Here is a 12,568-nt window from a genome sequence, read left to right as displayed (position 1 = left end):
TGTTTTTGAAATTTAGGTAATCTGATTTGGACCTCTGATTCAAATACATGTAAATTTCTCAATTTTAGTTTGTTGGAAATGCTTCCTTTTTGAGTAGAAGGATAGTCTTTTCTTGCATGGAGAGAAGACTCAAAAAAAATGCTTTCCTGAGACTGCCAGTTTCAGTAACTACTTGGATAATTTCATCAGCAGTAAATCTTAATTGCATTTGAAATTGTGCTAATGTTTCATAAAATGTAGTAAAGAGTAATTTTGTGCCATTAAAATAGTATTTTAAAAGGCTTAAAAAAATCACAAATGCTGCCACAAAATTTTAGCAAAAAAACCTGCATGAAAGATGTGCTGTAATTTCCAACAGAAATTAATAAATGCAAGTGTCCTTTAGAAAGGAAAAAAACAGACTCACTGCTGAGGTGGTATAAAATATCTACAGAATTGCCAAATGTATTTATCTTCCATAAACTTCAAGACTTTTAGCACTTCAGGAGAAGTCCAGTCTTAATTCCAGTGACCAAAATCCTTTTGATTTAAATGGGGCATGTTATGTGTTGAAAGCTTATTAAGTGCATATGTGACCAAATTCTGATTACAGTGACCTCTAACGTGTGACACGTGTGCAACTTCTACTACCTTTAGTTGTTAATGAGGTGTTGTAGATTTTGTTTATTAAGACTAAATGGATGTATGCAGTAATGATCATGCAGTAGTCATTGTAACTGTTTTGATGATAATATGTTAGGGCCATTATGGAAGGAAAATGCTTCTTCATATGTTTGATACATATATTTTTTGGACACTTTAATGAGTAGTCTGGTTCTGTTTCTTTTTTAGATCTTTATTTAATACACTGGCCTGATACACATGTTCCAGGTAAAAGCAATCGAGAGGTCCGAGCTGAAACCTGGGGAGCAATGGAGGAGCTCTATGAGAAAGGTGATATAAAAATCTATCTTAGAAGAAGTTACAGTGCATTTTGGGATTTGGGCAATTCAGAATGAGAGATGTTCAAAAACTCAATTTGAATTGGTTGCTCATATTCCAATGGGATTTGTGTTTGTGAGTTATGTGAATCTCTTTGGAAACTGCAGCATGAGCATTTTGGTAAGTTAAATAAGAGAGCTTTGTGTTGCTTGTTGCATTACCAAATTCTGCCCGTGAGTTTAATGATACCTTCTTGAGGCGATCTACAGATTACAGTGAAATCTATATGCCACTACAAAACATCTTTGTAGTAGCCTCTGTTTTAAGTACAAATGATGCTGGTTTACTTCCTTTTAGATTTTTTTTTTAATTGTATGATGCCATTTGCCAATTTATCATATATTGTGGTACTTCATAGATCCATTTGTGTTTTAGAAAAGGTCAACAAAACAAAATGGTTAGATGAGGAAAAGGTACTCCTACAGATTCTCTGGTACTAAGTTTTGTGGGGGAAAAAAAAAAAATCAAAGAAAGGAGGTATTCTTTCAAGCTCTGATAACTGTCAATTTGATTTTTGGTGCACTGCAAACTTCAGTTTATGTTCATAGCCATAGGAAGAGTACTCTGTCCCAATCCCAGTTTGTCATGTAGATTGAAGAGGTGGATTTTGCTCCTGAAGTATGCAGTATTATTAGAAATAATGTCGTAAGAGAAGATCCTGTCATGCAGTTCTTAGGCAATGTGGACCACCCTGTTTACAGCTTCAGAGAAGTTTCACAGACAGAGAGAAGACTTGTTGGATTAAGTAGCCTGTTTGCTAGCCCAGTTATTGAAATAGTGATTGTAGCAGGAGGGTTGTACAAAGGCAGTTACAGGCTGTATGCCATTACCAGTTTTATCAGAGCAATAAATAAACCTGTTCTCTTACACTTCAACTCTTCAGTTACTTTTGGTCTGCCTCTGGAAACACAGAAGTAAATTATCTTTGATAACATCATTTGTTGTTGCTTTTTATATTAAGCGTAAGGGAAGTTGCAAAAAGTGTTTTCTGCCATGTAAGGGATTACAACATTCAGTTTTTAAAGAAACACTACGCTGATCTAGTATTTCAAAGCATCACTGACTTTTAAATTGAAAGATGGATTATTTGACAAGGTACTTCATCTTTCCATTGAGAAATCTTTTCCTGATGAGTATTTAAGTTAATTAATTTCATGTTTCTCTCTTTCTTTCTATCTTCTTAATTGGAGAGACTGTGAGCTATTGGGTGGTCTTCCAGTATAACGCTGGAAATACTATCGCTAGCCTCACAGGCAGAGGAAAAATTACTTCTGGTTTTTTGTTCCTATGTGTGATACAGCTTTACAGATTACTCATATTTATTTTTCCTGAAGTTGCATTTCTTCAACAGTTATCAATTTGCATGTTGCTACCCTCAGACTTTTTCTGAATTTAAGCCTTCTGTAGGCTCATGATTCATTTAGCTAAGCATAAGTTTTCCAGCTCTGGTTGTCTAAATTACCTCAGTTAGGTCATCTACAGGGGAAGGAAAATTTGTCTCATTGAATTGAGTGCCTTTAGAACATTAACCTCCATATCTTTGCTTTAGGGGACACAGACTTTGGATGTCCTGACCATAACTATTTGTTACTGAAATGACACGCAGATATTAAACACTCTGGAGATGGAAATGCAATGATTCTTGAGGAAAATGTTAAATAACTTGTTTGTGTGGTTAACCACTATACTTTCCACTGAAGATTAAACACTTGCTGTGTATCTGACTTGCTATGTGCTATGTGAGCAGCATGTAAGCCGTGGTATGAATTGAATATAGGCTTGTGTCAAAATACTTACTGAGGGGAAAAAACAATCTTAATTTATTGGGGGGAAAATAGTAAACTCTGTACTGAACAGGCAAGTTCTTTATCTTCTCTGAACTTGATGTTGATTCCAGTAGTCATTGGTTCCTGTTTGAATCCTTTTACTCCCCCACCCCAGGAGATGTTTATTCTGGGGAGAAAAATAATTAGAAACTAAAAGCTTCACATGTAAGGATTAGCCATTTATATGAATAATGTGCTTCTGCAGGCAATTCGTGAAGGAAATACTGATAATTATTCAACTTGCTAGTGGGTTTAGCAACTAGCTGTGTCCACGTTGACCAGTGTCTGAGAGTGCAGTGACAATAAACACTGATCTCTGTAGAAAAAAAATACTGGTTTGTATTACAGGTCAGATAATGTGTATTTATCTGCAAGAGACTTGGGTCAATATTGACATCTTTTAACTGTTTCATAAGTCGTTGGTCTGGCTGAAGTTGAGATTTTCTTTAATCACTTATCTGTATTCGCAGATCATTTGATGCAGATATTTGAAAATCTCATTCGTTCAACTTCATTTTAAATCAAGTTAGTGTTTATTCTGCAAAATTCCACTTACTTGGGGTAAGCAACATTTTAAAATAATGTGAATTATTAATAGACTTTTAATTGTTACTGTCAACTGCCCTAGGACAAGGGTAAATAAACTGTTAGTACCCAAGACCGTAGAAGTATTTAATGCAAAATTTTTTTGAGCTTGTGTGACTGTTTACATTCGTCACAATGGTCAGAAGTTGATAAAAGAAAAATCCCAACTGCATCTACCTTCATAACTCTGAGTTAAATTTTTTAGGTCATGTCTACAAAGATAGATTCAACCAGGTTCATGTGAGAGCCAGCACATAGCAGCTGAGACACAGGGCTGCAGTAGCACAACTTGCAGGGCTTCTGGCCTGAAGTATCTTTTCACCCAGCTAACTGAGGAAAGACCAGAGGTTCTGGGTCTGTGCCCCTGTCAGGATGTGCTAATTTGTAAGACTCTGCCCCCAGATAATGAAAACTCTTGTGTGACAGGTTAAAAAAAATTCTGAATTAATTGTCAAAATTACTGCATAAAACAATAAACAAAACTCCTCAGATAGAGTCCAATTCTAGTAAATTTCAAAGTACCTCTGGCTGTAGAAGAAATAACAGGTTTATTATTTGAATGCAGCATGTGCCAATGAAATTGCTGTGTAAACTGGTAGACGTGCATTCATTGAGATGTGTGGGCATTCTTAAATTTGCTGTTTCTTAATCCTTGACTGCTTAGTAGTGCTTCCTATATATGCTCTTAATGAAGGTTTGGAGTTGAGCTGTAACATTAGAATACTCTTACAAATAGAAAATAATAGATTAGAGAGATGAGAGAGATCCTTTGCTATCACTGAAAAATCCCCACTGTGGCTTACCACTATACTGTTTTTGTATTTCTTCAAAAGGAATTTGAGGTTAGCGTTTTTCAAAAGAATCTTCTGTCCTCGTATGATTTGAACTGGAAACATGAACAATTTAAAGTGAGAATCTGAACAGTATTTGTTAGAGATCTGGTTACCCTCTCCACTTGATTACTTACCATACTGAAATTTTGGGCTGCACTCTTTGGATCCAATGCGCTTCATATAGTTAGAAGCTAAACAGAATCTGGTTACTGTCCCAAGAGTGGGGTCTCAGGAACACTCTTCAAAGAAGGTTTCGTATTTTAGCACTCTCACCCTTGTGCTTGAATCCTCTGTCCTACTGCCTGAAGCAACTAAGCAACTGTCTCAAGATCTCACTTCTGGTTAAAAGCAATTTCTCAGAATCCTGGGTGTTTTTCTTGGTGTTTCATGAGGGAGACTATGACAGATACAAGAGTGTGCCCAAAAACACTCACAGAGATTCTGAAGCCGCTGTTGTCCTTTACTGTAACAGAATTATGTAATACATTTTTAATCTATGTTAAAATAACACACCCTAAAAGCTTTACCAACTTCAGGTGTTTTAATCCCTCTGAGTTGTGTCTGAAACATAGTCTGTGCCTTTCTGGTTTAGCTTTGAGCTACAGAGTGTTTGGCTAAACATTCTCATCTCCCCCCTACCCCTGCCCCAGCTAAATCCTCAGTGTGTTTCTTCTAGTCCATTAAAAGTCCTACCAGCTTCTTTCTCTCTTTAACCTGAAATTTGTAGATTTTTACCCTCTATCCTCTCTTTCCTACAAACAAGACAAAGTTATACTTCTAGTTTGCTTTCTTTAGTATTCCTCCCTTATAGCAAGAGCCCAGTCGTTATATTTGTTAGATTCCCTTAATATCTTTCCAGGGAGAAAGTCACACAGTCCTGGTCAACAAAGGTAGGTACATATTTACAGCGATGCACAAACCTATAGCAATTGTACTATTCTATAACGTGAACCAAAACTTCTAAATTGTATGTACATTTCCCCAAAGCATACAGAAAGTACATTATTATACTTAGTTATAGTATTAGTGAATTATAACACTGCTTGATTCATGAGACATTCACATTCTGGTTAAAAGGGGATTCAGTGCAGAGATTCTTACTTGTGTTACAGGCTGTTGTCTTTCATAAGTCTTCAGATCCTGGGATTTGCATGTGTTTAGGCCCAGCCTTGCTTCCAGAGGGAATTGTGCCATCTGTTATGGTAGCTCAGGGATCAGAAATCTGCACTCCATCTTGGTGGTCGGCCCAAGTGATCGTGAGATTTTTCTAATTGAGATGCTCCTGAGGACCTGCAGCAATTCCCACTGGTCAGTTGTTGCAGCTTCTTTATGTTGAAAATTAGGAACAAATGAATAGGGGAGGATAGTTATTTTCTTTATTGTTTTTAGAATTCTAGTATGTACCTGACAGTATAGGATAAAGGCACTACCTGCTCTAAAAACTCCCATCTAAAAATGCTGTGTGAGTTCTCATAGACCAAGCTGATGGCTCTCTACTCATAGCCCGAAAGATCTTATTGCTAAACCAATTTCTACTAGCTGAGGACAATCCTACAGTTCCAAGAATTAGTTTATCTAAATGCTGTTAAGCCTGAGAATATGGGGGTGGGGGTGGGGGGGTGTTTTGTTTTTGTTTGGGGTTTTTTGTTATCTTCGGTGACTTAATCTGCTGTAGTTCCATTGAAGCTGTTTCACAGGAGCCAGGTAACTCCTTTGTTGTATGCGCATCTGTCTTAAGGTCACAGTCAGAGTAAAGAAGTGTCTATCTGTACTGCAGTGCTGAGGGGCAGAAAAATCTAGATGTGTGTCTTTGTTCAACAGCCTGCATACACATTTTCCTTTAAAGAGTTATGGAGTAAACAGTGCTGAGGGAAAAGAGAGAAAAAAAAATGCTTAATGCTGGTCGGTAAGATATTCGTGTATAATAACTGGTTCTTTCTGTTGGAACGGCTGAGATCAACTAGGATTCTTGTAATATCAAGGCTATGGTTTGAATTTTTGTGGTCTCATATGTTGTCATTTTGTGGAATTATCCTCTCCAATACCTCAGGACAGAGGCCAGACTGCCTACAGAACCCATTCCAAGATACATACGTTGAGTCAAATATTCCCTTGACAGCTGCAGCATGGTTGTATAGGCATTTGTCTGCTGACAGATGAAAGCAGTGTGGCAAGCTGCTTTGACATCATGAATAGTCATTATATATGCTCACTGGTAATCGGTCTGTTCCTAGCAAAATGACCCTTTCCATATGCAGTGTCTTTAATGACTTTTGATTTTGGCATTGTGGCTAACCCATCATCTCGGCAAGCTTCTCATACACACATGCACATGATTACTTGTTCCTCTATCTAAAAATGCTGGGAAGAATGAGGGCTTCCAGCCAGCATTTGCCTGAAGTTGGCAAGTGTAGCAATGCAGTGGTTGTTCTGGGTTCAGATCCTACTGGGACTTGGTGCCATTTTACTAAGAACAAAATTTTTTGCTTATCTTTTTAGTGTAAGCAGTGCAGCTTAGGCTTACATGAAGTACTCATATTTGCATCAGAAATTCCTTGATGTGTTAACATATGATTTTGTTAAACATAGAGAAATGCTCTTCAAAAGAAATACAATTATTCCATTAGTGTTAGTTTAATAATCTACATGTATGATTCAAGGAGAGTCCCATAAAGTAACAGAAATTGTTTAGCTCAGTAATTGAAGCCATGTCACTATGTTATTGGAAAAAAGTTACGTTTTGCCTAATTCCAAGTAAGAGGAGAAATCTGATCAACCTTAACAATATTCTTGTCCGTTTCAGCTTTGGGCATAGACCAGTTCAGTCATCATTTTTACTTCCTCCATTTTCTATCAGCTCTTAAAAGTATGAGTGAGAGTTCAGTAAACCAAATACAGTTTTTGTGTAGGTGGCACAAATTTCTAGTACATCCTTTCCTAGATGACGTATTTTGCTTATATTCTACTGAAAAATTACTTTAAATCATGCTTATATTGTCAAATGATGAACAGCTGACAATTCAAAAATTTGTGTTACAGCTCCACAAAATATTTGTCTCAAGTGTTTATGTTGGTAGAAGTCTTCCGTGAACGTGTTTGTAAGTTGCACTAAAGTTTTAGTAAGTAAAAGCAATTAATTAACTTTCCTATCAACACATCTTTTTCACATTGTCTATACTGTTCTCTCTGTACAGACGAAAATGTCTCCTGGGCTTGTTATTATCAGAAACATAGTTCAGAGATGTGTTTTCATGGGTTGAAGGTGGCTGCAGTTGGTGAGGATGTTGGTTGCACCACACCCTGTTGATCAGATAAGACAGCAATTAGACGTATGCAAAAAAAAAAAAATTGCTACACATTTATGTTAAAGATCATACAGAAGTCTTCATAATGTGCAGTATCTTATTTAAGAATAAGAAATTGCCATAGAATAAGTCATTGTGGTGCAGGTATAAAAGAGAGAACAAATCTAAACTTGCTTGAATGTCTGTCCTAACCTGTTATGTTTTGTTCTTTTTTTCTTTTTTTCCTTCTTAATTTTAAGGACTTCATGGGTAATAATAAGTGTAAAAATAAGCTGGTTTTGCTTAGCTTGCTTCAAGCAAATCTATGCATTTGTGTACCCACACGGAAGTGCCTAGATGTTCCAGTGTGAACATAAGAACTCTTCGGAAGAAGGCAATGCTGAAATACATTTAAAAGGAAAGCCCATGTTGGAAAAAACTTTTTGTCTCAATACATAATGTACATGACTTGGGCAAAAGGCATCATTTGTTTGGTTTGCATATGTTGAATTTAAGCCGTAGATTTTTAGCTATTGTATATCAGCATTTCTTTACTGACATCAGTCAGGTTGCTGTAATTCCTACTAGTTGGGAATCATTATGCTTTCTGATACGGAAGTCCAAAAAGTTCAGGAAACTGCCTTCATAGTTACAGGGTCAAAGAGACAGAATACATTAAACTAGTATTGCTGCATTAGGCTGTTTAACAGTTTGACCATTTTACAGTTGTGTAAATTGGATGTTTATAATGAGTTTTCAGTCACTGAAGTTGACAACTTGACTTCTACTCATGCCTCCTCTCCTCTTGTCCTCACAGTTCATCGTGGTTCACAGGTGATGTGTAGAGAAGTGATCATAGAATTGTAGTAACAGGAAGGTTGTTTTAAGGCAGATAAATACATGTAATGTGGCAACGAATAGGATAAAAAGAAATCCTTTGGGGGAGGAAGCATGATTTTTGTGTTCTCAATTCTGCCACGGTCTCCTGTGTGTCTTAGGATACTTAGCCTTTTGGTGTCTGTGGGGTGGTGGTGGTGTGTTTTTTCTTGCCTGTGAAGTAGGAACGAGTGGTGTTTCATAGATTTAGAACTTAATTCCTTATTGGTTCTGTCTAAAGAGTCATCTGCTTTATTTATCAAGGCTTTGGCTTACAGTCTGTATGGGGGGCACACTCAGCCTACAGCTCTGATTTAGCAAGCAGTGCTGAAAGCAAATCCTGTATAGTTTCTATGAGTAATACCATTAGCGAGCGTATCAGAGTGAATGTGGACCTTTCCAACCTGTGTAACCAGCTTTAAAAAAGATACAGTTACTGCAGTTGACCTCCTGGGAAAAGTGGATGCATTTGTGTTTTTATTCTGTGGCCTGAATAGAAGATATAACAGAATGGGCACTGTTCACTGGACGTGGGAATTCTCCCTTGCTCTTACTCATGTAGAGTAGTAGGGAGGGGAAGGAAAATGGGCTTCACAAACCCAGTATCCAGTTTTGTCATTTAAAAAACCTTTTTGATCTGAACTTTGTGCATTTAATTTCAGAGGGTATTTAGAAGTTTGATAACAGTCCGTAGTAGTGCTAGAGAAAGATAAGGCTCACTATTGTACTAAAACAATGTTGTGGTGCCAAGGCAGCATATTTATGCTTTTTTGTTGCAAGACTAACAGCGCCCATTAAACTTTGTATAATTTGGTATTATACTAAGTAAAGGAAAAAATAAGTACTCATTCTCTAGGTTGCCTTAAAAAACGCTTTAAGCTTAATACGCAACTACATTGCAAACCAGTCCATTATCGTGATGTATTGCTTCTCAACAGCTGGGAGTAATACAGTGTGGTGAAATTACTAGTGTGGTGGAGGCCAAGACATTTTGTGTGGAATAGAAAAGATAGTCATTTTTCCCTGCTGTAATCAGCCATTATTTTGCCAATACGTTTTCTAATGTGTCTTGCAGAGTTTCATGATAATTTTTCAAAGCTGGATGAAAATTTCTGTTCCATAGTTGTGGTCGGTCAGTTTTTAGCATGCATAAAAGAAGCATCATGGCCCAGTTTTCCTTCAAGCTTGTGAAGTCAGAGTTGCAAGGAGTAGGACAAAGCCTCAGTAAGCTTGGGGACCTAATGGGGAGTTGCAAACTCTTGATTTATTGCACCTGGCACTTAAATCTTCTTCACAGGGGCCAAACCACTCATTTCCTCAAGCAGATAAGGAGGATGCTTTCTCTCCCGGAGTCAAAGCTTTGTGGCTTTGTAAATAAGTCGGTATAAATGTATATTGTAAAGTGTACTTTCTAGAGGGATTGCAGCTAGCACATTGCAGACTTCTATTTCTGAAGACCTAATCTTCAGCAGTAGTTAAACTGGTCAAGTTAAAATGAAGTATGGACTTTAAAACCACCTGTTATCACAACAGCGAAGACATGAATTGTGCCTGAATCATCTGAAACGGGATTTTTACACACACTAAACAAGCCTTAAATTGAAAATAAATGCTTCTCCCCCTCCACCCCAGCCTTTTCAAAAGCATTCTGGTGGTTTTGAGACCTGTGGCACAAACTCTGGGGCATCTACCTGTGTTGGAGCTCTGTGAGAGGAAATATAAAGAAACGTCCCCCCTGTGTCTGTTGTGTCTTTCCCTCAAGTTGTTTCAAGGCAATGAGTTGGGACCCTTCTACACATGTTTCTCAATGTGTAGGTTTTTGTTTCTCCTGCTGATGTGATCATTTCATGGATCTTGTTTGATGTACGTAGTCACAAGTGTGGGTCTGTCAAATAAGGCCCAGGAGCTGACCAGACTTTTGTTTTCTTGTCCATCATTTTCTTACTCTTAGGAATTGATCCAGCAGATGTAAATGTGGAAATAATTCTGCCTAATCTCCTGCTTTAAGACAGTCTTTCCCAGACTTGGACAGTGCAGAGCAACTGTGTTAATCTTCCATCAAGCAAATGGAAGCAATTCTCTAGAGTAGAATCCATTGATTGACTGTTGAAATGTAAACTCTCTATTTTTCAGGAAATTCCAGTGATTTAAATTCATGTTTCCACCGTGCATTGAAATAAGATTTTTAATACAGTCAGGCTGTGCAATTGTTTTCATATTTATTGTGTTTTATATTGTAATATAATACAAAAGTCAAAAGACTTTTAACTTTCACGTGTTAGACTGTAACTAAAAACAAAGCAATGGAGTTGAAATGAAAGGTTCTAACTTACCAAAACTAAATATGTGGATTTAATGAAAATGAAATGTTTTATTTGTATTCCCTTTAAAAAAAAATAAAAAATAAGAAAATGCTGGTTCCACAAAAACATTTAAATTCTAATTTTTGTTTCTCCTGTGTCTGGGGAAATGTTTACTTTCTTGGCCTTTGTGTGACATCACCCTAAACACAGAAATGCCATAATACTGATTTTAGGAGGAGTGACTCAGATGACACTTAAGACAAAACATAACTGACCTGAAATTTCTGGATGAGAAATCTAACAACAATCTTGTTATCAGTGAATGCAGTGAGACTATGAAACAGACTTAAAAGTCTCCTATGAGAAGTATGCTAGAAGCAAACCATCTTAGATTATATTGTAGGGGGGGAAAAATGGAAGTTTTCTGTGTAGATAGACAAGTTTAATAAGCCCTTTTGTATTTCACATCTGTGAATTTTCTTTTATTTCAGGTTTAAATAAAAGCTTTATTCTTCAAGGGCAATAGCAGCATGTTTTTTGTAACTCCTTGGCTTTCAACAATAGACTATAATATTTTTGTTCACCATTGTGTTAAAACTGCAAGTGTTTTTCTGACTTCTTTGGCATAATGATTTATTAGTGTTGACACTCTAGGGTTGTTTGTCAGTAGAAGTCAAAAGCTCAGGTTTCGCTCCTTCTGGCAGATTACATACAAATTATGCAAATTGCTATAGTGCAGGTTACAACCTGATTATGTTCTACATCTTGAACAGTGATAATTTCTGTAAGGGAAAGCTGTCTAGCATTTTAGTTGCTAATGTATTTTTCTTTCTTTTTGTGTTCTATGAAAGAAACCACGTTAAAAAGTGATAGATAGTATGTGTGCAGGTTTTGCTGCTGTGCAGCTTATCTGCTTATGCTGCTGAAATATGTGAAAGCAACGTAGCAGTCAGATTTGGTTGTATTTATATGGTTAGTGGCTTTTCTAATGCAAAACTGGTGTGGGTTTTTTTTCAGGGCTTTAACAACCTGTTTATAATAATTAGCAATAAATTGTAACTTAACTTACAGACTATCATAGAAGACTACGAAAATTTACTTCCCGCCCCCCCCCCCCCCGTAAATCTCACCTACAAATTCAAAATATTCTGTAATCTTATAGCTTGTATTTTTATACACCAATTTATAGTCTCGTTGAGTTATTTATTTTTTTATACATAAAACATTTGCATTTTAGGGATAAGTACTTGGTTAGCACGTTTTTCTCTAACATTTTCATCAGCTTTCACTTCAAGTGAAATTCACATCTCTGTTGCATTGATAAGTGCTTTTTATGTGTCTGTATTACAGCTCCACATAGTTACCTACTGACCTCAAGAAAGTGGCAGTTCTAAATATGGAATGACAGCAATTTCAGAGCAGAAATTGTTCCTTTGACATCAAATGGCTGAAATTACCCAACGACTTATCTGGTTATTTTTTCAGAAAAAAATAACTTTGAGCTTAATTCCTTTCTTTTTTTTTTTGCTATAGATATTTGTGTGCATGTAGCACATGCATATACATTATATAGAACTGGCCAGCACAAATACTGGATTAACAACAGTGATTGGACTTGTGGGTTCACACACCTTCAGACAGACTTTCTATCTGCAGATCAAGACAAAGATCACATACTGAAGAAACAAGTCTGATTTGTAGTCCACAGACTCTGCAGGCTAAGGAGACCCCTACTAGCCTGATCACAGTTGGTTTCCCTGTTAACGGTATTTAGCACAGTATAAAGACCAAACGTTCAAAGATGCGTCAGGGTTGAGGTGTGGTGGCAGGCCGGTGTGGGGAGTTGTGCTTTATTGTATCTGGAGTATGAAGGAAGACGT

At 36.9% G+C, this 12,568-nt stretch overlaps 1 protein-coding gene across 4 annotated transcripts in view; it reads left to right on the top strand.

Moving 5' to 3' along the window:
- Nucleotides 1-12,568, top strand: part of LOC102050434 (uncharacterized oxidoreductase ZK1290.5-like) — a 51,452-nt gene that overhangs the window by 22,599 nt on the left and 16,285 nt on the right. For all 4 annotated transcript variants that reach the window (XR_008734676.1, XR_008734675.1, XM_055724254.1 and 1 more), the window contains exon 3: nucleotides 832-933. Coding sequence is in view for 2 of the 4 variants with exons in the window: in XM_055724254.1 (XP_055580229.1) it covers nucleotides 832-933 (102 nt within the window). In the remaining 2 variants the exon portion in view is untranslated. The remainder of the gene's footprint in view (nucleotides 1-831; nucleotides 934-12,568) is intronic.

Source organism: Falco cherrug, chromosome 12 (genome assembly GCF_023634085.1).
Source record: "Falco cherrug isolate bFalChe1 chromosome 12, bFalChe1.pri, whole genome shotgun sequence".
Lineage (NCBI taxonomy): Eukaryota > Metazoa > Chordata > Aves > Falconiformes > Falconidae > Falco > Falco cherrug.
The sequence above is the reverse complement of the archived record's forward strand: the minus strand, read 5'-3'. Positions and strand labels throughout refer to the sequence as shown.